The following is a 25,190-nucleotide window of genomic DNA, read 5'->3' as shown; positions in this document are numbered from 1 at the left end:
CCAGAAGAGAAATGATTTTTTCAAACTCAGATACTTGCATGATACCGTCCCCCACTGGCCTGGCAGTAGCCTAACAGGTATTATTCTCTACCAGGCCATCCAGAAGACCGGTTAAATGGCTCAAAGGCCAGCGTAGACAACGTTCAATGAGGTCACCTCTGGCTAAGAGCCAGAATGAATAAAAGGGTTCATCCCTGGTGCGGATGCAGAACCCGGACTGAAGCCGGATCCCGGCCTCCACCGCGACGTTATACCCCGCGGACGCTGCCGGTCAGGTGACTCGGCCTTCGCCCGCCAGGGCGCCTGGGTTGTCCCGCGCACGCGCAGTGCTCCGGGCGGCGGAACCGAGGGCGCTGACAGCTTCCGGTTTGGTTTCCCCGCCCCCTGCGTGGCTGAAGCTCTCCGGGCTCCGCGGTGGCGGCTGGAGCAGCGGCGGGGTGGCGGGGGGCAGGGCGTGGTGAGGTAAGGTGAATGCCCGAGCGTGGTTGCCGGAGCCATGGCCTGCTCCATTATCCAGTTCTGCTCCTTCCAGGACCTCCAAGCTGCGCGGGACTTCCTCTTCCCTCATCTGCGGGAGGAGACCCCCAGCGGCGCCGTGAGGAGGGACCCCAGTAAGTGCCCCCGCCGCGCCGCTCCCTTCCCCGCCTCCTCCCGTGGGACCTGCGCGGCGGGCTCGGGTCTCCCGCCCGCCCCGGCGCTCTTAGTTCCTCCCTCACCTCCCCTTTCCTCTCCGCGCGGATCCCCTGCCGTGCGTCCTGAAGCCGTGTCCGCCTGCCCCGACTGCGTCGGTGTTGTCTTCCTGTCGCCTAAGCCACTCCGCCCTCTGGCCAAACACTGCGTCTGGCTTGCTCTGCTCTCTGCCTAGCCCACTTCCCCACCCTCCAACTCCTACTTTTCTCTCTGAGTCTCTTCTCCGTCTCCCCCCCCCCCCCCCCCGCGCCCCCCCTCCGGCCGGGGTTCCCGGTTGCACACCACCTGCCCCGTGATCGCATCCTCCTCCCCACTCCTCGCCAGCTGTCAGCGCGCTAGCCTGGTTTCGCCTCAGCCCCCACGCTCCTCCGTGTTTGGGACTGTGTGGCCTTCTGCTGCTCCCCTTTCCGAAAGTGTCTGGCATCGCCCACTCTCTGCCTTCTTCCATCCCCTTTCTTCCCATTCAGGTTTAGAAAATAAGTGATTGACAAGTGAGGGACTCCTAAGGTGGTGAGTTGGAGGCTCCCAAATAAAGGAAAATAACCTGTCAGGGAGTGAGAAGCCACATCAGGAGTTAAAATCACAGCAGCTTGGCCATGAAAAGTTAATGAGATGAGAAGCCTTCTGTCTGTTATTATCATCAAACAGCGTGACTTGCCCACGTAGTGTAAAACCCCAAGTCTGTTTATTAGCTGCCGCAGAATTCCTTAGAATTTCCTACGTTTTACCTTTTAAAGGGGGTATGTATTGAGTGTCAGTTTTTTTATTTCCATTTTACTGCAAAGCCGTATGTCCAAAGTGCTGTTACTTTGTGCTATATTGGAATGGTGATGAAAAGCCCAGTAAATAAGTTTCTCTCCGTTTTTAAAATTTAGAAGGTATCAGATCACACCTATTTATGAATATTAGCTCTGTGCCGGTAGATAGTGCTGCCAATCAAGTGATACTGATGGTCTCTGTCCTCTAGGAGCAGTATAGTTTACTGGGACAAATAAGTTAACCCTTCCTGTACAGTGTGAACCATATATATACATATGGCACTAGGAGATACAGTCTTTAAAGTGGGGGTACTTAAGTCTACCTTTGAAGTGGCCCTTAGATGAATAGGGGAGAGGGAATAGCACCTGTAGAGGAAGGGAGGCCTGAAATGGTATGATATTTAGCTAAGAAAGGCTGAATGACTGAAGAGGACAGTGTGAGGAAAAGAGCCATAAAGGTAATAAGGAGCTTGATCATGAGAAGCCTTGTGAAAGGAGTCAGATGCATCTGAAGACGTTAAGCAAAGAAATGATGTGATAAAATTTGTCCTTAATGGAATCAGCAGAGTTCTTGCATACTTGTTAAGTGTGTTGGCAGCAGTATGGAGGAGAGATAGGAAGCAGGGAACTTCTTTCTGAGGATATTTCAATAACCCATGCAAAAGTGATGCAAGCATGGACTAAAGTAGCTTCAGCAGGACTTGAGATCAGCGGCTAGATAAGGAAGATATTAAGAAAGAATCTGCAGGACCTAGTGAAGATCTGGTGCTGGGGGTTGTAGCTGGTGAGTGAGAGGGAGGTGAGGTTGCCTTTGGCTTTTGACTTGGGCAAGGGTTTCTAATGAAAGGGAAAGAAGGAGATTGGTTTTGGATCTTTTACATCTTAAATGCTTCTAGTTTGTCCAGTTTCAAATGTATGCAGTGTCCAGTCGAACAGGTCTAAAACTTAATAAGGATTCCTGGCCTCGAGGTGTTAACTCAGGAGTTACCAGTAAAAAGTGTCAGTCCGTCTCAAGGGGCATGAATATAGTGAAATGAATGCAGGACTGAAGATGTAACCATAGAGGAGCGCTGAAGTTTAAGTCAAATAGAGGTGAATGGGAAGAAGACTTAACAGAAAGAGGAAGACTAGATGAAAGTAATGCCCCAGAAGTGAGAGAGAATCCGATGAAAGGGGGGAATGGTCAGTAGTTGTGAATGCAGCAGAGCTCAGCTAAGATAAGGATGGAAAAGCATTCATTGGCTTTGGGAGGATGGAGGTGACTAGGACCTTAGGACAGTTTCAGGGGAAGGTCGGGAGAGGAGTTAAAAAATTAATCTGCCTGTTCCGAGGAGCCAGGTTGTGAATGATGGTGGACATAGGACTGCAGATAAAGGATGCAGAGGAAAGACCACATTTCCTCTATCCCATTGCCATCCCCTTGTCCCGGCCACCATCTTTTCTCACGTGCTCAATGGAACTACTGGTCTTTTAACAGATGTCCTGCTTCTCTGGTTGGCTTTGGTCTTTTTCTTAATGTATGATAGTTTGTATCAGCTAATCCCAATCTCCCAATCCTTCCCGCTCCTAACCCCCTCCCCTGTGGCAACCACAAGTCTGTTCTGTGTCCTTAAGTCTGTTTTTCTTTTGTAGATACGTTCATTTGTGTTGTATTTTAGATTTCAAGTGTAAGTGATACATGGTATTTGTCTTTTTCTGACTTACTTTGTTTAGTATGATAATCTCTAGGTCCATCCATGTTGCTGCAAATGGCATATTTCATTCTTATTAATGGGTGAGTAATAGTCCGTTGTGTGTGTATATATACACACACACACCACATTTTCCTTATCAATTCATCTCTTGTGGACATTTAGATTGGTTTCATGTCTTGGCTATTGCGAATAGTGCTGCTGTGAACATAGGGGTGCATGTAGCTTTTTGAATTACAGTTTTGTCTGGGTATATGCTCAGGAGTGGGATTGCTGGTGGGTCGTAAGTCGGGTCTATTTTTAGTTGTTTTGTTTTTTTTTTTTTTTTAGGAACCTCCATACTGTTTTCCGTAGTGACTGAACCAACTTATATTCCCAGTAACAGTGTAAGAAGGTTCTCTTTTCTCCATACCCTCTCTAGACTTGTTAATTTGTAGGCTTGTTAATGGTTTCCTGTAGTTAGTTCCAAAAGCTGTCAAAGTGAACTTTTAAAGACAGTTTAATCGTAACAGTCTGCTCTGTATAACTGTCTGTGATTTCAGTTAAACTTAATATAAAATCCAAAGTTCTCACATGGCTTAAAGGAACTTAACGCCCCACTTCCTGCTGCTTCTTGTACCTCATACTCTTCTCCCCTTATTTCTTATGCTTCAGACACTTTTTTGTTGTTAAAGCTGTGATGTGCTTAGTCGCTTAGTCATGTCCGACTCTTTGTGACCCCTTGGACTGTAGCCTGGACACTTTTTTGTTGTTAAAGCTGTGATGTGCTTAGCCACTTAGTCATGTCCGACTCTTTGTGACCCCTTGGACTGTAGCCTGCCAGGCTCCTCTGTCCATGGGATTCTCCAGGCAAGAGAATCTCCACTACAGTGGGTTGCCATGCCCTCCTCCAGGGATGTTCCCAACCCAGGGATCGAACCCAAGTCTTCCTCATTGCAGGTGGATTCTTTACCGTCTAAGCCTCCAGGGAAATCCACCAAGCTCATTTGTACCTGAGACCATTGCCCTTGCTCTTGTCCCCACCTTGGATGTTCTCTGCAGATCCTTGCACGCCCAGTGCATCTCAGAGAGACCTTTTTGGAGTACGTAATCTAAAACAGCCATCACTGTTTCCTTTTTTCTCGTTTGTTACTTGCATTCCTTTCATCTTGTTTATTTTTATACCAAGTCTGTATTGTCCAGTATGGTCGTTTCTTGCCAGAACTGGCCGTTGAAATGTGGCAGTTGCTGCTGAGGAACAGAATTTTTAATTTTACTTAATTTTAATTAAATTTAAATAGTCAGATATGGCTGGTGGTTACCATGTTGTATGGCACAGTTATGAATGTTGAAATTTAGGCAGCTACAGATTGAATACTTGTGCAGGGTCACACAGTGAAGAGTAGCCATAGGCTATGAATTTGATCCAGGCGTTTGGGAATATAATCATACCCCAGACATCAGATTAATTTATAATATGCCTGTGAGTTTTTAAATATTTAATTTATTACCCTTTTAAATAAAATTCTTTGGTATATGTATGTTGGTATTATTGTGGCTACTAGCAATTCAAGTGGAAAATAAGTGGAGAAAGAACCTCTTAATCAGTGAACCCCTCTGCCAGATCTGTATTTTACAGTTAAAATGGTGCTTTAATTTAGAAACCAAAGTCTGAAAAATAGCTTGTCCTGTTGTAAATAGTTTACTTGGAATTCTTGGAATGACTGGTTTACAGATCTCAGTAATCACTCTGCCCATCTTCTACAAAACATCAGGCTTTGTGAAGAGTTCATCTTTAAGAAAATCTAAACCTTAATTTTTGTGAGGGTGAAAATTTGCATTGTAAAAACGAAGTTATGGTGGTATTTGGTTTTACTTTTCTTCACTTTGTTATTGTTGTAAATGATTATTGGGAAACAGAAATCATGTGATCATTTTATTTAGCTTATATAGTTTTGCTTTTAGAATGTATCTTTAAAAAAATATTTGATTTCGTTGGTTGCTGCATGATGGATCTTCTTTGCATCATGAAGGATCTTTCGTTGCAACACATGGATTCTCTAGATGTGACACTCAGGCTTAGTAGTTGGGGCACATGGGCTCAATTGCTCTGCTACATGTGGGATCTTAGTTCCCCAGTCAGAGATAGAACTTAAGTTTCTTGCTTTACAAGGTGGATTCTTAACCACTGGACCACCAGGGAAGCCTCAGGCTTATATAGCTTAATTTCTTATACCAGCTCATCTCTGGAGGGTATGTAAACACCCCCCTCCCGCAGAAAAAAAGAAAACTGAATTACTTGTCATGATTTGTCCTAGGCAGCTGATAATTTTGAAGGCTTGTCTGTTGGTTTAATGGTTTTGTTTGTTTGTTTCTTTTTTTAATGTGGATGGCTGCTGTTGACAAAGTGAGACCAAGTACTGGGAACCCTGAACTCAAAACTACACCTCTCTGTTTGAATTGTCAGAGAATAAATAACAGTATGACTTTATGTTACTTTGTATCATCAACTATAAAATGAGACTGTCGCCTGTTGCTTTAAAAGAGATCTTGAACCCTATTTCCCAGTCTTTACATAAATTAATACTAATAAATGTTAATAATTGTGCTCTTAGTCGCTCAGTTATGTCCGACTCTTTGCAACCCCATGGACTGTAGCCTGCCAGGCTCCTCTGTCCTTGGAATTCTCCAGGCAAGAGTACTATAGTGGGTTGCCATGCCCTCCTCCAGGGTATCTTCCCAATCCAAGGATCGTACCCAGGTCTCCCTCATTGCAAGCGATTAATAACTGGTTCTACTCAATCAGATGCTGTTTTAGACATAAAATTTGCTCTCATATTTTGAAATTTTGGAGATGGGCAATAGTATAGGTCCCCCCCTGGCCTACAGTGACATAATTTCCGGGGAGATTGGATTTCTGTACCAGAGTTTTCTGATATTTATAATTACTGAATTCGATTCCTGGGTTGGGAGGATCCCCTGGAGAAGGGAACAGCCACCCACTCCAGTATTCTGGGTGAATTCCATGGACAGAGGAACTTGGTGGTCTACAAACCATGGGGTTGCAGAGTCGTACAGGACTGAGTGACTTTCATTTCATTTTTTTAGGCAAAAAAAAAAAAAGGAGAGAAAGAAATACATGTGCAGATAGGGAGAATCAGACTATTTGGAGATAATTTACATGTTATAATATTGTGCATCTGTTAATTTACCTGGGCTTCCCTGGTGGCTCAGTTGGTGAAGAATCTGCCTGCAATGCGGGAGACCTGGGTTTGATCCCTGGGTTGGGAAGATCGTCTGGAGGAGAACATGGCAACCCACTCCAGTATTCTGGCCTGGAGCATCCTCATGGACAGAGGGGCCTGGCAAGCTGTAGTCCATGGGGTTGCAAAGAGTTGGGCACAACTGAGCAACTAAGCACTGCACAGCACATTAATCTACCTAATAGTTAATTTTCTGTTAACATTCTAATGAGGTAGAGCAGCCTCTACTTCCCTTCTTGTTCTTCTATCAGAAAGATAGAAGATAAAGCATAAGGAAATTACCTTGGAGTCATCAATTAAAGTTTGTATTTGTTCATTCACTAAGAAAGTATGCTTTTTAGGATAACCTAAAGTCATGGACTCAAATTGGAATATTATAAATGGTATAAAGTACCCATTTTTTTATGCTGAGTGAAATGCTTTCATTTGTTTGTGATCATAGTAGGGAGAGAAAAGTAATCTGAAAGTAGAATATTTATAAGAATTTCCGAAAATTTTTAGTTACTGCACTTCAGTAGCTGTTTAAGGTTGGAAGAGGGTCTTAGGAGATAAATTTCTGTCGATGACAAAACTAACACATGACTAGTTAATTCCTTTATTCAGCTGGTACTTATTGAGCAGCTACTATGTACAAAGTAGTCCTAAATGTAAATTAAATAGGTCGCTCTCCTCAAGGACCTTTGAGCCAATAAAGGAGATAAATATGTAAAAGAAGTGTTAGAGGTGCTGTGCTGTAATTTGGCATATGATAGTTGGAGAATGAAGCAGTGTTGGCTCATGCTATATAGTAGACTCAGAAAAGTCTTCATGAAGGAAGTGTTTTCACTATGTTTTAATGGTTTCACAGAGGTTCAGGTGGAGAGAAAATGGCCAGGCAAGGGATGTGAAACAGTATGGGGTTCAGAAAGATGCAGATAGTAAATTCTGGTGGAAAAGTGGGATATGGTAGGGTAAAGAGAGAGATTGGCAGAGGAATTTAGATTTTATTCAGTAGAAAGGAAATAAGAATACTTAGGAATTACAAGGAAGTTTGCTCAGGGTTATTAGGGAACAGGTAGTTTTAAATAGATTAGTTTCCAGATGCACCTAAGTAAATGCCTACTTTCCCACCCTACCTTCTGCTTTACTACACAAAGGCTTACTTCTCACACATTTTAAATATTATAGTAAGTTGCTTCCAAAGCATTTAAGCAGAAATTTGTGTTTAAGTCTCTGTTAACTCCACCTCCCATCCATCTCAACAAGAGATTTCCAAATAATATTTGCTATTTATGTTTAATAATTATTTCTCAAAGTTTGTAATAATGTATGTTTTTCAATTATCTGCTTCTAATAATAATTGTAATAAAACAAGTAAGATAACTTAATATTTAGAGCCTTAGATCCCAAGAAAATTTTTTTTGTCAATTCTTAACTCTTTTTGCAGAGAAACTTTTGGACTGATGATACATATCTGTATTACATTAAAATAGCATTCTGTGGAGGAAATAGAATGAAGATAAGAATTCAGTGAAAAAAAAAAGAACTTATAAAATTATTCTTAGAGACACTAATAGTTTTAAAATGGGTATTTGTGGGTATTATTTCCCAAAAGTATTTAGAATCCACTGAATAAATTTAAAAGGATGATATAAATACTATATTAAAATATCCATGTTTAGTATTTCAGAAATTACATTTTTGTCCAGGAGGTACATATTATTGAAAAATTCTTTTGGGGTATATATAATCAGAAAGCGTGAAGACATTCTGTGGAGCTGTTGTTCCCAGTTTTTTTTTTTTTTTTCTTTTTCATTATAACATGCATGAAAAATGAGACCTAGGCCCTGAATAGTGAAAACAATTTTGAAGAAGGAGGAAGAAGTTGGAGGACTTTACTTTTTTATTTTCAAAATGTATACAAAGCTATAGCAATCAAAAATGTGGTACTGGCATAAAGACAGAGTAATGGAATAATGGATTAGAGAGAGCTCAGAAATAAACCCTTGCATATATGATCAGGTGATTTTTGACAAGGGTGTCAAGACCACTCAAGGGGGAAAGGACAGTCTATTCAACAAATGGTGTTGGGAAAACTGCATATCCAAGTACAAAAGAATGAAGTTGGACACTTATCTTATACCACATTCAAAAATTAACAAAAAAAAGATTAAAGACCTAAATGTAAGACTTAACACTATAAAATTCATAGAGGAAAGCATCAGGGGAAAACTCATGACGTTGGATTTGGCAGTGGGTTTTTGGTTATAACACCAAAAATACAGGCAAAAAAGCAAAAATAGGTAAATGGGGCTGTATCAGACCATAAGACTTGTGAATTGAAAGATGCAGTCAACAAAGTGAAAATGCAGCCTACAGAATGGGAGAAAATATTTACAAATCATATATCTGATAAAGGGTTTATATTCAGAATAACTAATTTCTACAGCCTAGTAACAGCAAAATATAACAAGTAAAAACTGAGCAAAGACTTGAATAGATTTTTTACCAAAGATGTTATAGAAATGACCAGAAAGCATATGAAAGATACTCAGTATCACGAATCACGAGAAATGCAAATAAAAACCACAATAAGGCATCACCTCACACTCACTAGCTTGGCTTCTATTTAAAAACTCAAAACAGAATAACAAGTGTTGGCAAGGCTATGGAGAAACTGGAACTCTGTACACTGTTTCTAGGATTGTAAAATTGTGCAACTGCTATGGAAAACCGAATTTAAAAATCAAAAAAAATAGAATTACTGTATGATTGCGCAATCTCACTTAGGGGTGTATATCCAGAAGAACTGAAAATAGTATCTAGAAGAGATACTTGCACACCCATAATCATAGAGGGATAGTTCATAAAAGCCAAGGAGTGGGACCAACTGAAATGTCCATCGATGGTTGAGTGGAGTGAGGTATATATATGTATAAAGTGGAATATTATTTGGCCGTTGAAAAGAAGGAAATCATATCACATGTGACAACATGAATGACCTTGAGAACATTATGCTGTGTGTAGCCAGTCTGAAAAAAATAAATGCATGATGCCATTTATATGAGTTATCTAAAGCAGTTAAAGCCATGCAAACAGGAGGTAGAATGGTAGTTACTAGGAGCTAGGGAGAGGGAAAAAAGGAGTCTTGTTTAATGAGTATTACAGTCTCAAATTTGCAAGATGGAAAAGTTCTGAAGCTCTGTTTCATAACAATGTCAGTAAACACTACTGTGCACGTAAAAATGGTTATGATAGCTTTTATGTTGTGTGTTAACAGTAAAATAGATAAATTAGTATGATAATAAAGAAATAGGTCGTAAAAGGTAAAAGAAAGCTGTTCATGGTGAGAAGTGACCTGCTAGAAGTTTCAGCAGCCCCAGGCCCTACCAAGCTATCCTGAGAGCCGAGAGGATCAATGTCTTGGCTCATCTGTAATCCATTTGCAGTTCTGTGGGCATCTCTGCTATAGGCAGAGGGTAACCACTGATGTAAGGCAAAAGTATAGCATTTCAAGGTTTGATTTGCAGAGAGATGGATTTGGTGGCTCTGAAAAGGGTAGGTTTTGTAGTTCAGAGTTAGAGGTAGGTTTGAATTTGGGACATGGATTTGGAACATTTGGGAGATGTTCATACAGCTCTAGATCAGGGTCTTTAGAAGTAAAGACAGGACTAAGTCAGGAGCAGTGGTGATGGAATCTGAAACTTGAGAAACGTGGCAGTGGCAATCTGGGCAAGAAATTTGAACTGAGAAATAGGACAACCAGGTCAGTATTTGAGAGACAGTTCTTTGTTAGCAAAGAAGAGAATGAGTGGGAACGGTGGGTGAAAGTGGAAATAGAGTGACCAGTTGGGTGGCCTTTGTTCAGTTCAGTTCAGTCGTGTCCGACTCTTTGCGACCCCATGAATCGCAGCACGCCAGGCCTCCCTGTCCATCACCAACTCCCAGAGTTCACTCAGACTCACGTCCATCGAGTCAGTGATGCCATCCAGCCATCTCATCCTCTGTTGTCCCCTTTTCCTCCTGCCCCCAATCCCTCCCAGCATCAGAGTCTTTTCCAATGAGTCAGCTCTGCATGAGGTGGCCAAGTACTGGAGTTTCAGCTTTAGCATCATTCCAGTGTCTATCAAAAAGGGAGGTAATCTTCCTTAGATTGGTATTTTTCAGATGGAATCTAATGGTCTACACAGTGACAGTTCTGGATCTGTACGACAGTAAGTGTTTTTGTGTGACTACTGTGTTAATATCATTTGGGACTATCGAGACCCTAAATGAACTTTCCTGATGACAAAGAATTCTTGAAATTCTTAGGTGTCTGCCATACCATATTACTCCTTTGAAAAAAACAGTTCTTTGAACACAGATCATTGTTCTTTGTATCATGTGAGCCTAAGCCTTACATATAAACTCTTCAGAAGAGAGACTCTCAGGTCAAGAGAGATAATCACGTATTATTACATCGCCTCTATTTTTTTTTAAGTGTATAAAATCAGACATAAAATCTATCTTCTAGCTACTCATATCCCCCCTTCCAGATGTCAAAACTTTAGTCTTAAGCTTTTTAGTATAGTAGCCACTAACTTCATGTGGCTGTTTAAGTATAAATTAATAGAAACTAAGTAAAAATAACAGTCCAGTTTTTCAGTCATACTAATTACATTTCAGTGGCCACATGTACCTACCTGCTGCTAAGTCGCTTCAGTCGTGTCCAACTCTGTGCGACCCCATAGATGGCAGCCCACCAGGCTCCGCCGTCCCTGGGATTCTCCAGGCAAGAAAAAGTAAAAAGTGAAAGTGAAGTCGCTCAGTTGTGTCTGACTCTTCGCGACCCCATGGACTGCAGCCTACCAGACTCCTCTGTCCATGGGATTTTCCAGGCAAGAGTACTGGAGTGGGGTACCATTGCCTTCTCCAATGTACCTACCTAGTGGCTACCTAATGGACAGCACAAATACAGAACACCACCATCACTATGGAAAATTCTGTCATTATATAGTGCTGCCCTAGCGAGAATCTTCCAGACTTTCTGCTTAGACAGTAAACATACATGCTGTTGGGATGTTTTATTTCTCTATTTTGCATTTTATATTACAACCTCATTTTTGTAAAATGTACATTCTGGAACTTTTTTGGTTAATTTTTAATGTCAACTGTTGTGACAGTGTCAAAAAATGTCAATTTCTTTTTCAACCTGTGTATATAAGTGTAGCATTTTTTTTCTCTCATGTCTGTAGAGTTATTTCAGTGAAGACTACCAGGTTTTAAACATTCCCCTATCAATGAACATTTAGATTATTTCCAATATTTTTACTACAAGAAAATGTTCCAGTAAGCATCCTTGTACATGCTTTACCTAATATGTTTCTATTTCTGTATGTAAATTTCTGGGATTGGAATTGCTGGATAATAGAAATTCACATTTTAGTTGTTGAACACAGTCACATAGTTAGTCTAGAAATTGGTCAGCTTTATTCCTGTCCATGGTAAACAGAAATGCTCATTTGTACCCACACTTGTCATCTTCCTCTGTTATCAGTTTCTTTGATTTTTGCTCTTCCAATAAATGAAAAATGGATCTTAGGCGATGCTAATGTTATTATCAGATTTTATCTGTGTGTGTGTGTTTTTTTTTTTTTAAGCAACAAGTAATAGCAAGATTAAGCTGGTATTGGAAGAATTTACCTTAACTGTAAGGAAAGTTTTCTCACAAGGACAATCATATTAGAATTGAATAAGTAAGGAAGATACTGAATTGGCTTTAGAATTTGCAGAAATTAGCTTTGGTGAGCAGTATTTATATACCTTCACCCTCATTTACGTTCCCTGTTCAGTTCAGTCGCTCAGTCATGTCCGACTCTTTGCGACCCCATGCAGCACACCAGGCCTCCCTGTCCATCACCAACTACCAGAGTCTACCCAAACCCATGTCAATTGAGTCAGTGATGCCATCCAACCATCTCATCCTCTGTCGTCCCCTTCTCCTACGTTCCCTGATCTTTTATTATTTTATGCTGCTTTGGATATAATAAATTCGTAACACATGAAGTTGTAGGAAACAACTATAAAGGATATAGAAAGTCTATCTAATATACAAAATATATTGTTGCTCTTAGTAACTGCCTTTAAAAAATAAAATGAGTAGAAGAATAGGGCATATTAAATTTCTTCAAGTCTACAGTTTGTTTTTATTGTTTTTATTAGGATGGGTCTAAAGATTTCTTAGATTTGGAGCAAAAGCAGCATACTTGTGTTTTTTTAACTTTATTTAGAGCAAGAAAAGTGAAAGTGTTAGTTGCTCAGTTGTGTTACTGCTCTTCTCTCCATGGAATTCTCCGGCAAGAATACTGGAGTGCATAGCCATTCAGTTCTCTAGGGGATCTTCTTGACCCCAGAATCAAACCTGGGTCTCCTGCATTGCAGGCAGATTTTTTTTTTTTTTTTACCATCTGAGCCACCAGGGAAGCCCATTAGAGCAAGAGGATACACTCTGTTTCTGCTTAAAGATATTTTCAGTTCTGTCCTTTTTTGAAATGACTGTCAAAACATTCTCCTTGAGTGATAAAGAAGGCCACTTATTTGATAACAAGAGTCCTTAGAAATCTGGAACTGGAAGGGGCCTTACAGACCTAGTCTGATTTAATCATGGTGTTTTGAAAGAAACTCCTGTTTGTTGAAAATGGGATGGCTTCCTCATTTTAGACTGCTACCTATTTTTATGTGCTGAGAGGAATATGCTAATATAAAATTTATATTCCCATTTTCCATTTCTTTAGAAATAGAAAAAGATGAATAATTCTGAGGCACAGGAAATTAAGCAGCTTCTCTATTCTTTAGGCTTTTTTTTTTTTTTTTTTTTCCTTTGTATTGCTATGTGATGCTTTCTGTGGCTTGGCGAAGAAGAGCCAACTAAAATTGTTGAGCTTACGAATTATTTACAAGTTATAGGTTCTGGAGGTTGGTGCTCTTTATAGATACAAGTACATTTTCTTTTTCCTGTTTTAGAAGAATGGAAATGAATTTGCTTCAGTGCTAGTAAGATCTTTTCTTAGATCATAGAGATTAAATTTTCTTTTTCCTAACATTTAATGATTTCAGTTTCCCATTTAGTTTTCGATCTTGACATACTCATATTGAGGAAAGCAAATACTGTCAAATTAATTGCCCACTTATAGAATTCATTTTCCTTTTTAGCTTCAGGTTCTTTTTAAATGTGAAAGTATTACTCAGTTTATGAGGACAGACTGTTCAGAAGCAAATTGGAATAATGTATATTTTAAATTAAATAGAACTGTGAAAAGCAAAAGGTGAATTTCTCATTTAAGCTTTTGTTGGTAAAATAATTCATTCATTGGAAATATACCTTAAAAGACATCTATTATTTTTTGGTGCTTGAATTACAATGTTTTCTCCATAGTTTGAAGGTTTCAGTGACTATAAATGACTGATGATATCAAGTTTTTTTAATACCAGTATAATCTAATCTCTTCAGGGAAAAAATTCTCCCTAGAGGAAGTTGTAGTTACATTTTATGTTTTAAAGTCATTGGTTTTATTCATTTACCTGATAAGGATAAGAACAAGAGTTTATGTTCCCAGTTTTTCTAGACAGTTCAAAATAGTCCTCTTCAGTGATATGTATTAAAAAATGATAGAAAAGTCAAATTACTTGTCAATGAGGAGGTTGTTGCTTTTTATTACTAATACTTATAACTTCATTTTGTTCATGTTTATTTCTTTCTATATCATATAAGTTGATTGGAGATAAGCTTAGGAATTTCGTTTAAATAGAGAGCAAGTATAATTCAAGGTGTGGAATAACATGAATGAGGGGTAATTTTAGCAAATGAGGTAGTAATGACATAGTAGTTATGACTAACATAGTAATCTAAAGTGGCAAACTTCTTTTCATTGTTACTGTTTATTTTTATTTTATAAAATTTGTCTTTGGCGGCACTGGTCTTCCTTGCTGTGCAGGCGTCTCTCTAGCTGTGGTGAGCAGAGGCCACTCTCCAGGTGCAGCGCGCAGGCTCCTCATTGCAGCGGCTTCTCTTGTGGAGCTCGGCCTCTAGAGCACGAGGGCTTCAGTAGTTGCGGCTCCCCCGCTCTCAAACACAGGCTCAATAGTCGTATCTCATGTACTTGAAAGAGCCATTTTTTTCAGTAGGCAGTACTGGAAATGAGGTGGGAAAGCCCAGTTGAAACATGGACATTTGAAATATTTGGCTTAGAGCTGATGCTGCCCTGCTGTGCTATAGTTGTAAAATTACTGCTTTAGGAGCAACATCTGGCAGGTGAGCCATAGCACTAAAGTAACAAACCTAGGGAAGCAGTCTCATGATCTAATTTTAGATGTCTCCAATAGGCAGTATTTGCCATTTCTTAGCTGTTTTGAATATAACCTGTTTTATTCACTGTTGGCAAAAAGAATATTTGCATAATAGAATACAGACACATTTTGAGAATGATGTGGGTGTTCTTTTTTGCCTTCAAAATGATATGGTGTTTATTTGGGAACTCAGTGTTCTTTGTAATTATTTTTTCTAGCCTACCAAAAAGTCAGGTTTAAAGTGAATGCTTAATTGAATGAATGTATTGGTTTTTCTTTACTGATGCAAGATCTTTTTAAAGTAATGATACAAGTGTTGTTTTGAAATGTTGAAATATATGTTGTGTGTGTATGTGTGTATGTGTATCTATCAAATACAAAGATCCATTGATCCATATTAGGCCAACTATATTCAACAATATTTCTAGGGGATCTTTTTACATAGTCAAATTCTGCCATTTAGACTTGAATTAAAACAAAAATACTGTTTCAAAACTAAAGCTAAAGATTGTTAATTATTCTTCCTGACTAAAATGGAATAGAGAATTATCAAAATTTATCAATATATATTTATAATTTTACATAGAAAACTTATTTACAAAAGATAGTTTTGATTTGGAATATAAAGTCTTTGTATATAAGATAAAAATGAAATGTTTTTGTATTTCTGTGGAAATGTAAAATATTTAGAATCAACATCTGATTTGCTTACTATATTTAAATATGTTAATTTAAATCCTGCTCCTTTTATAGGGATATATGGGGAAACCTTTGGGTTAGAAGGTTATTTTCAAAGACTTGATATCCTAAATGGATATAAATATTTAAGTACTTACAGTGTTCTTGAAGATGCATATATTTGTGTGTAAGAGTTGAGCACACACAGTATGTATATTTCTTGTCCTCCAAGGCTTAAATGGTTAGCTGTATTGACATGGTGTACCTTTATGATCAACCGGAGAAGTTAACAATGCAACAAATGACCCAACGCAATTTATAATTCTGAAAGGAAAATATAATCAAATGCTATGGTTTCACAAGAGGGAAAGATCATTGATAGATGCAGTAAAACTTCGTAAATAATTAACCCAAGTCCTGAAGGAGAAGGTGAATTTGGAGAGGTGGAGACAAATGGGAATACTTAAATTAGTTGACAGATACAGAATAGGCAAATGCACAGAGTAAGAATGAAGCAGGAGGGTGCTGTGTTTGGAGAGTAATCATTTTAACAGCCATCAAGGGTGTGTATGTGCCAAGCACTGTTCTTTTAACTCTTAACAAAAATGGATACAGTTATTAACTCCATTTTGCTAAAGAGGAAGCTGAGAGGGAAGAGATTAAATTGCCTAAGGATATATGACTCTTCAGGGGTAAAGCTGGGTATCAAACCCGGGCAGCCTGACACCAGACACCTAACAGTTGTTCTAGAGCTGTGCTGTCTTGTACTGTGCGGTGGAGCACTCGGAATGTGTCTGGTCCCAGCTGAGATGTGCTCTGAGTGTAAAATACGTATTGGATCTTGAAGACTTAGAGAACCAATGTGAAATATCTCATGAACAACTTAATAGTGATTACATATTGAAATGATGTGGGGCTATACATATTAAATAAAACATATTAAAGTTAACTATACCTGTTTCTACTTTTTAAATATGGCTGCTAGTCAGTTTAACAGGGCATGTGTGGCTTGTGTTACATTTTTTTTTGGACAGTGCTGCTAAAGGCTGCCCTCCAGTAAGTGAAGAGGCTAATGAAGTGAAAGAGTAGAAACAAGGAGGCAGGCAGAGGAAAACAGGAGATTTTAGATCAGATTAGATTGGCATTGAAGTTTATCCTTGAAGCTAGTATTCCTCCGAGCATCATCCGTGGACAGCCTGCCTCACATTTTCAGGATGGGATCAACCCTGAAACTTCAGTCATCCCTAATTCATTGTTTTAATCTCTTTGAAGATATTTTAAGGCTCTCTTATCGTGGACATGAGTTTGAGTGAACTCCGGGAGATGGTGATGGACAGGGAGGCCTGGTGTGCTGCGATTCATGGGGTCGCAAAGAGTCGGACACAACTGAGCGACTGAACTGAACTGAACTGAACTGAGAGAGGCCATGCTGCAGAAGAGACTGTAACTCCAGTTTTGTAAAGGCAATGGATGTGGATGCCATTTTCTTAATATTCTGAGCAGTGTTGTTGAATTGAACTTAAGCCAGATAAAGGATACAGGTGGTTGATGACAGTGTCATTTAAAGGATTGCTTTCTGGAGATTAGGTGGTTACTACTTACTTATTTAATAAATGGGGGGGGGGGGAATACATACAGTTACCCCATAATTTATAGCCTAGCCTTTGACTGAAAAGCATGCCACTTGGCTCATTAGGTGAACTGGGTGATTTGGTGATTTGTGTGGTTTTTGGAATTCTACACTGGATCCTGATCACCCTAAAGAAGTTTATGTCTTGAGTGTCCATCCTTGATAGTATATTTTGTTAAACTGACTTTAGTTCAGTTGCTCAGTTGTGTCTGACTCTTTGCATCCCCATGGACTGCTGCACACCAGGCTTCCCTGTCCATCACCAACTCCCGGAGCTTACTCAAACTCATGCCCATAGAGTTGGTGATGACATCTAACCATCTCATCCTCTGTCGTCGCCTTCTCCTCCTGCCTTCAATCTTTCCCAGCATCAGGATCTTTTCAAATGCGTTAACATCAGACTTACATCTTTTCAAATGAGTTTCAGCTGACTTACATCTTAATATATACAAGAGTTAGGACTTTCAAATCACCCTGGCTTATAGAAGGTTTTATCTATTTATTCTAACAGACCATCATTGTTTGATGTCTCATTTCTTCCTGTTATGTAGAAATTTATAGACCTTAAAGTTTTGTAGTAAATGTTCCTTATTGACATTAAATGGCCCAGTTCTCAAATGTTAAACACATTGCTCTTGTTATTCACAACTTTGATCAATAATCTATTAAAATACACTGATAATGACATGGATTGAAGAAGAGCATTGCTCATAGAAAAGTTACCAGAAGGAAAGACCACCTGAATAAAATGTTGTATATGAATGGTATCTTTATTAGACATTCAGCAGCTATTTTTTCAATATAAACTTTTTGAAGATTGTGCTTGACCTGCTTTCATATTTGAGGACATAAGAAATAACCTTGGTGAGGTGCTAAGATTCTGATACTTCAAGAGTAGCTGTCAAATAGCAGCCTGCAAAGCAGTATCACATGAATTTTAAAGTAGGTCAGGAGGCTACAAACTTTACATCACTGACACTGAGTAACAATAGTCAGAAGGTAGTATCTTATTTACTGATGTTTCCATCTTTGATTTTTTTTTTAATGTTCCTCATTTTTAAGTTGACTAAAATTTGGACTGCATTTTCTTACAGTATTATAAATAATACAGAGAATTCTAAACCAACCTTCAAAAATATTTTTAACCTCTCCAAGTAACAGTTCTGTTTTTCACAATCACCTTCCTTTAACCTCTTTGTACCATGACCCCTTGGGGAAATGTATTCTTGTGATAGTGGGAGGTGCCTGATTAATATTTCTTTCCCTCCAGTTAATAGAAATTCCCCAGTCAGAGACATTGAGACGGGTAAACCGTCGTGAGCGCCACTGTTTTGTAAAAAGAAGGTATTTCTCAGAGTTTTTTTTTCCTTCCTGGAATGTTTTGAATTGTGCTTTATGGAGAGAACTGGGTCTCTGCAGGGGCTGATAATCAAAATTTCTGCTGTCTTCTGCTGATTGAATGAGTCATTTGTGAATGGAGCTGGGTACTTTTTTACCAGTATGGAGGAGAAATATCTCATTTTTTATAGTTTTCTTTTGAACAGCATTCAACAGAGGTTATGTGCACAGACTAAGCTCTTTGAAGGCTTGTTTTGCTTTTGTATGTCACTTAGCACAGGGCCCAGCACAGAAGAGATGCTGTATTGTGTTTGTTGAATGCATGAATGAATACATGATTAGCTGACCTTCATGAAGTACTTTAAATTCTGCACGTTTTTCCAGAGAATGTGGTAATTTGATAAATATTTTTATAGCAGTTTTAACATGGAGTTGTGGACCTTAGAGCAATAAGCTTTACTACACATTTTGCTTTCTCATACGAAAGACGTTATCAGTTGGATGGCCTAGTTACCATCAGCCCATAAGAAGACAGTTGCTTTCTATGCAGTAGAAAAATTAGCAGACTAAAGGGATTGCCTAACAAATTTAGATTGCCAAAGAGCAACTGTAGTTTTCCAAGTTACAAAAAAGAAATTTCCAAGTCTCAATATCAGGGGAATATTTCCATGTTAATGTAATGAAATCTTGCTTTTGGTCTTACTTGTAAGCCCCACTGTTTCCTAATCTTACTCTTATTCATAGACCATAGGAGTAAGTATGGGAGAATACTAGGCAGCGTGGGCTCTGGAAGTCAGATAGAACTGAATTCAAACCCCGCCCCTCCATTTAATCCTCTGGATTTTAGGCAAGTGATGTAAACTAGGCAATCTGCTTTTCTCTGTAAAAAAGAGGGAAATAGGGGATCCTTGTCGTGCTTATGTGAATTAATGTCAGTAAAGCACTGAAGTGTATAGAAATGCTGAATACATGTTAGTTGTTATGTAATAACCTCTGTCTGAATGGCTTTTTTTTTTTTTTTTTTTTGGCCTCTTTGCCTTTGAAGTTTCTAGCCACTTTAAAAAAAAAAATCTGTGGACCATTTTTAAAGTCTTTATTGAATTGTTTAAAATGTTTGGCCCCAAGGCACATTGTCATCTTAGCTCCTTGAACAGGAATCATACCTGAAGCCCTGCGTCATAAAGTGAAGTCCTAACCGCTGGATCACCAGCGAAGTCCATCTAGCCACTTTTTATAAGATTTCATTTAAGATGACTCCTCCCTGTAGTTTTTCGTCTCTTTTATGGCCTCGTCTGAGTTTCCATCAGTTCAGTTCAGTTCAGTTCAGTTGCTCAGTCGGGTCCGACTCTTCGCGACCCCATGAATCGCAGCACACCAGGCCTCCCTGTCCATCACCATCTCCCGGAGTTCACTCAGACTCACGTCCATCAAGTCAGTGATGCCATCCAGCCATCTCATCCTGGGTCGTCCCCTTCTCCTCCTGTCCCCTTCTCCTCCTGCCCCCAATCTCTCCCAGCATCAGAGTCTTTAGTAGTCAGTTACAGCCATCACCATGACGATTACTTGTCTCTCTCCTACACTAGATCACAGATTCTTTAAAAAGAAAAGGAGTTCATATGTTTGTATTTTTCTCTGTTTCTACTACAGGATTTGGCACAGGGTATTTAACAGAACAGTTGTTAAATTGTTCAATTGATGTGTCTATGGAAACCTTTTATTGTACAGTGTTAATCAAATGATTAGTACTATGTTAGGACTTAATATATGGCTAGCAGTGTGCTTGGTACATTATAAAGTAGCTATTTGGTGTTTAAGTACCAAAGACGGGGATATTGCCACAGAGCTAATTGAGCAGAGATTTCAAGTACTAGACTGTAACTTTTTTTTTATCGTCTAATATATAGTTGATTTTAGCAGCTTTTGGAACGTTGTAGAGAAGTGAAGTTCTTTTTGCTTCCTTCCTCCCTGTCAGCAGATAACATGTTCAGTCCCATCTTTTAGGCTGCTTTTTCCTCCAGAATTTTGAGGCTGATTGGTTTAAATACAATATTTTATTTATGTTTTGTAGTATTTTAATAGCTAAATCCTGATCACTGGCACTAAGAACTTATTATGTTGGGAGAATGACATTAAAACATGTTTAATATCATATGTGAGACAAATCGCCAGTCCAGGTTCGATGCTTGATATAGGATGCTCAGGGCTGGTGCACTGGGATGACCCAGAGGGATGGGATGGGGAGGGAGGTGGGAGGGGGGTTCAGGATGGGGAACACGTGTACACCCATGGTGGATTCATGTTGATGTATGGCAAAACCAATACAATATTGTAAAGTAGTTAGCCTCCAATTAAAATAAATTTATACTAAAAAAAGAACTTATTATGTGTCAGGCACTGGGGACTTAGCATGCTGATGGCAATCGCACTAACTGTAGGTACTGTGATTTTCCATGGTGTTACAGTAAGAGAGCTAAAGCTTACGAATACGGGATAACTGTTCTGGGTCACAGAGCTGATAAGGGCTGGATCCAGGATGAACCTAGGTAGTCTGATTCTGGGGCTAAACTTATAATTAGACAACTATCTGCTCTTTTCACACTTAGGGAAACTTTTATTTGTTTTTTAATTTGATTTGAAGTAATACATATAGAGTATCTGGTGTTTGGTTCAGAATGTTAATAGTTCCTTTAAAATGATAGTTTTATTCATTCTCTTCTGATATGGTTTAAGATAACAGATAATTATATAAAAATATACTCATTAATTTGGGATTTTTATTTTTTATTTAATTTTTTAAAAAATTTGACTGTGCTGGGTCTTTGTTGAGGCACGTGGGCCTTCTCTAATTGCTGTGCGTGGGCTTAGTTACCCTGTAGCATGTGGGATCTTAGTTCCTTGACCAGGGATCAAACCCTCATCTCCCACGTTGGAAGACAGATTCTTAACCAGTGACTACCAGGGAAGCCCCCAGTTTGGGATTTTCAATTCCCCATTGCAGTGGTGGTTGGACATCTTTATTTTAATACAAGACCATGTTCTCATGTATGAGAAATCCCAGAGTGTCAGGAAAAGGTGGTAAATAGTAGACCAATCTGATTTCAAAATTGTTTTCTTAATCTTTGATACATCTTATTAAAATACTTTTAAAGATCATGGCATCTGGTCCCATCACTTCATGGGAAATAGATGGGGAAACAGTGGAAACAGTGTCAGACTATTTTTGGGGGCTCCAAAATCACTGTAGATGGTGAGTGCAGCCATGAAATGAAAAGACTCTTACTCCTTGGAAGAAAAGTTATGACCAACCTAGATAGCATATTGAAAAGCAGCCAACAAAGGTCCGTCTAGTCAAGGCTATGGTTTTTCCAGTGGTCATATATGGATGTGAGAGTTGGACTGTGAAGAAGGCTGAGCGCCGAAAAATTGATGCTTTTGAACTGTGGTGTTGAGGAAGACTCTTGAGAGTCCCTTGGACTGTGAGGAGATCCAACCAGTCCATTCTAAAGGATATCAGCCCTGGGTGTTCTTTGGAAGGAATGATGCTGAAGCTGAAACTCCAGTACTTTGGCCACCTCATGTGAAGAGTTGACTCATTGGAAAAGACTCTGATGCTGGGAGGGATGGGGGGCAGGAGGAGAAGGGGACGACCCAGGATGAGATGGCTGGATGGCATCACTGACTCGATGGACATGAGTCTGAGTGAACTCTGGGAGTTGGTGATGGACAGGGAGGCCTGGCGTGCTGCGATTCATGGGGTCGCAAAGAGTCGGACATGACTGAGCGACTGAACTGAACTGAGCTGAAAGATATCTATGTGACGTTTTAGGTGTGTTTTTGGCCACTGTGTACATTTAACTTGTCTGGTATATTAAGTAACAGATATTTGTCATTTTAAGATTTTTTTTAAAAGTCACCTTTGCAGTTTGATTTAAATATGGGTAAACTTGATGTCCAATATCCTGAAATCCAGCTAACTCGCACACTTTTACATAGATGTGGAAATTCGGGTCAGATGTTTCCTGAATATTATTACATATAGCAATATCCTGACCTAGTATAGTTTACCATTGTTTCCTTCCTTGATATGAGGTTGGTTCTATTATGTTTAGAGGAAGTGTTTTTAAAATAACTTAAGCTCTATATTTTACGTAGTAAGCGCTTTTCATCTTTTTCAAAACAGGTAAATCAAACTGGGAAGATGATGGTTGGGGAGCATGGGAAGAATCAGAACCCCAAGAACCTGTAAGTCTGCAAAAATATGCATGCTTTTTGATAGTGACAGTTTCCTTTTGTAATGATGGTGACATATTTCAGTGTTAGGTCAACATTTTAAAATCGTTATCAAGAACATTTTTTGCTTACTCAATAGTACTTAAGTAGATGCCTGTTTTTAAGGATTTAATGACTTTTTATAGCTCAGTCAGGGGTTCAGTGGAGAATAATTGTTTTAGGAGTCTTTCTCCTTCATTGGTTATTCTTTCAGACTCTTGAATTTATTCATTCAACATAGATTTGTTAAGTGCCCACCATATTCTAGGTGTTGGGAGTGTAGCATTGAGCAAGTAAACAGAGTCCCACTGTGTGCAGTGTATTTTCACCTATAGATAATAGAAAATCTAACCTGCACTGGCTTAAATAAGAGGGACACTCATTAGCTCACATAAAAGGAAGTCAGAGATACTCTGTATTCCCAGATGGGTTGACGAGGCCATTCAGCTATGTCATCAAAGACTCATGTTCTATTCTACATACACCATGTTGACTTCATCCTAAAGCTTGTTCCTCTCACATGCATGGTGGGGCAACTTGTTTTTTCATTTCTGACCAGAGAGAGAAAAATGCTGGGGATTTTCATAGCTTTCTTCCTTGCCTTTTATCTCCTTGGCTCATTTCTGAACTAGCCACTAGCAAGGTATATGAAATTTTCATCAGTCAGTCATATCACTTCCTGAAGTTGGAGGATAGAGGGTCAGCTTTTCCTGAGGCCCATGGCTGCACAGGGGAGGAGTTGATACCTGAACAAAATCAGGGTTTTGTTATGTTTTGTTTTGTTTTGTTTTTAAGAAAGAGAAATGAACCTGTATATTGGATAGGTTTTATCATCCCTGTGCCCAGCTGGGGAGAGAGGGGAAAAAATTTTTTTTTAAGACACATGAAAAATATCAAATGGTGGTAGTAGAGAATGCAAATGATGATGTAACAACTGTTGATTGGGTGGCCTGGGAAGGTGTTTAGGAGGATGTTATTTTAAGCTGAGGTTTGAAAGATGGCAGGGAATCAGTGAGGTATAGGTCTGGCGAAGAGCATCGCAGGCCAGGGCAACAGCCCATGCAGAGGCCCTGAGGCAGGATGGGCTTGGTATTAGAAGGAAGGTAGAGAAGGCCAGTGGGGCTTGGCAGGACTGAGGTGGCTACAAGAGGGGGTTAGAGAAGCAAACCGGCCTGATTAAAGACTTCATGAATTTGAAGTTTATTCTAAATGCAATAGGAAACCACACTGATCTGATTCTTTATTGTTCATCTTGCTGCTGTTTAGAATAGATCAAAGTAGGGAGCAAAAGTGGAAGCAAGGGAGACCAATTAGGAGGCTTAGTTGAGAAATGATGGTGACTTGCATTAAGATAGAGAAAGAGAAATTGGTAGATTCAGGATGAGTTTGAGAGGTAATGCTAAGATATTCCTATGAATTGGCTGTGAGGTATGAGGGGGGAAGGAAGAACCTAGAATTAATTTCTTTGATCTAGGGCATGGTATATAGTAGATAAAGTATAACAAGATGTTGCTGCTCCCTAAAGCTGAATACTAGGTACCATTTTCTTTATTTTTGTCAATCTTTGAAACTATCCATAATAAAAGGTCTTTGAAAATCCTTCCAGGAACTTCCCTCATGGTCCAGTGGTTAAGAATGGTGGTCCCTTCTTCTACTGCAGGGGCCACTGGTTCGATCCCTGGTCAGGGAACGAAGATTCCACATGCCACATGGTGTGGTTAAAAAAAAAAAAATCCTTCCAGATATTTGGCTTGAGCTACTCAATACATGGTGTATCATTTCCTGTGTTGGGAAAGACAGAATAGATGTGGAGGAGAAATGAGAGAGCATCGTGTTGTAAGCAGCAGAGCATGTTAATGTCATATAGAGTTGTAGCAAAGCTCCAAGGGGAGATACAGAACAGGGGACCATTTCAGAGGACCTCAAGGAGGATTGGGACGTGCTACATAGGATGCAGTGCAGCTCAAGGAACTTAGTTATCCCATCACCTCCGCAAACACCACCTTGTCCCTCTCTGCTCTAGTCCTGTGTCAACAGGGAGACTCAGTTATACTGTCTCTGCATTTGCTAATAAGATTGACTAGTTTCTGCTTACTCATAACTTAGACTCTAGAGTGTCTTCAGTTCTTTCTCCTTTTCATTTCCCCCTCAGAGCTCCTATGAGGATTTTACTGAGTCTGTTCATCAGCATCCAGTGTAGGATATTTGGGTGGGGGGTGATGCGGTGTGTAGATTTATATGAGGTCAGGGACTTCCCTGGTGGTCTAGTGGTTAGGACTTCTTGCTTCTGCTGCAGAGGGTATGGGTTCTATCCCTGATGTGGGAACTAAGATCCCATATGCCACATGGCGTGGCCAAAAATAAAAAAGAGGAAAACTTCAGAAAAATAAGCTGGTGCTGAGTTTTGGTACCTATTTAGAGGCCCAGAGGCCCTCATCTTAAAGAGTCTACTGGTCCATTTGGAATGGACTTTTGCTTGTTAATGACGCAGTTGGGGATTTGTGTGCAAGGCTAGTTCTCCTTATAGAGATCTGCTACATCTTCCCTGATAGCATTACGGGGGTGGGTTCACTGGCTGTGTGTCATACAC

General features: G+C 39.6%; 1 protein-coding gene across 4 annotated transcripts in view; it reads left to right on the top strand.

Annotated features, from left to right (window-relative positions):
• Window positions 1-394: 394 nt before the first annotated feature.
• Window positions 395-25,190, top strand: part of RAB3GAP2 (RAB3 GTPase activating non-catalytic protein subunit 2) — a 103,286-nt gene continuing 78,490 nt past the window's right edge. For 2 of the 4 annotated variants that reach the window (XM_042257088.1, XM_027976278.2), the window contains exons 1-2: window positions 395-611; window positions 22,512-22,573. In XM_042257088.1, coding sequence (XP_042113022.1) covers window positions 497-611; window positions 22,512-22,573 — 177 coding nt within the window. In that variant the 5' untranslated portion in view covers window positions 395-496. Of the gene's footprint in view, window positions 612-3,469; window positions 3,526-22,511; window positions 22,574-25,190 lie in introns of all 4 variants that reach the window. The other 2 variants (XM_060396324.1, XM_060396325.1) reach the window with 2 other exon arrangements.

Source organism: Ovis aries, chromosome 12 (assembly GCF_016772045.2).
Source record: "Ovis aries strain OAR_USU_Benz2616 breed Rambouillet chromosome 12, ARS-UI_Ramb_v3.0, whole genome shotgun sequence".
Lineage (NCBI taxonomy): Eukaryota > Metazoa > Chordata > Mammalia > Artiodactyla > Bovidae > Ovis > Ovis aries.
Note: the sequence above shows the minus strand (reverse complement) of the source record. Positions and strands in the feature narration are given on the sequence as shown.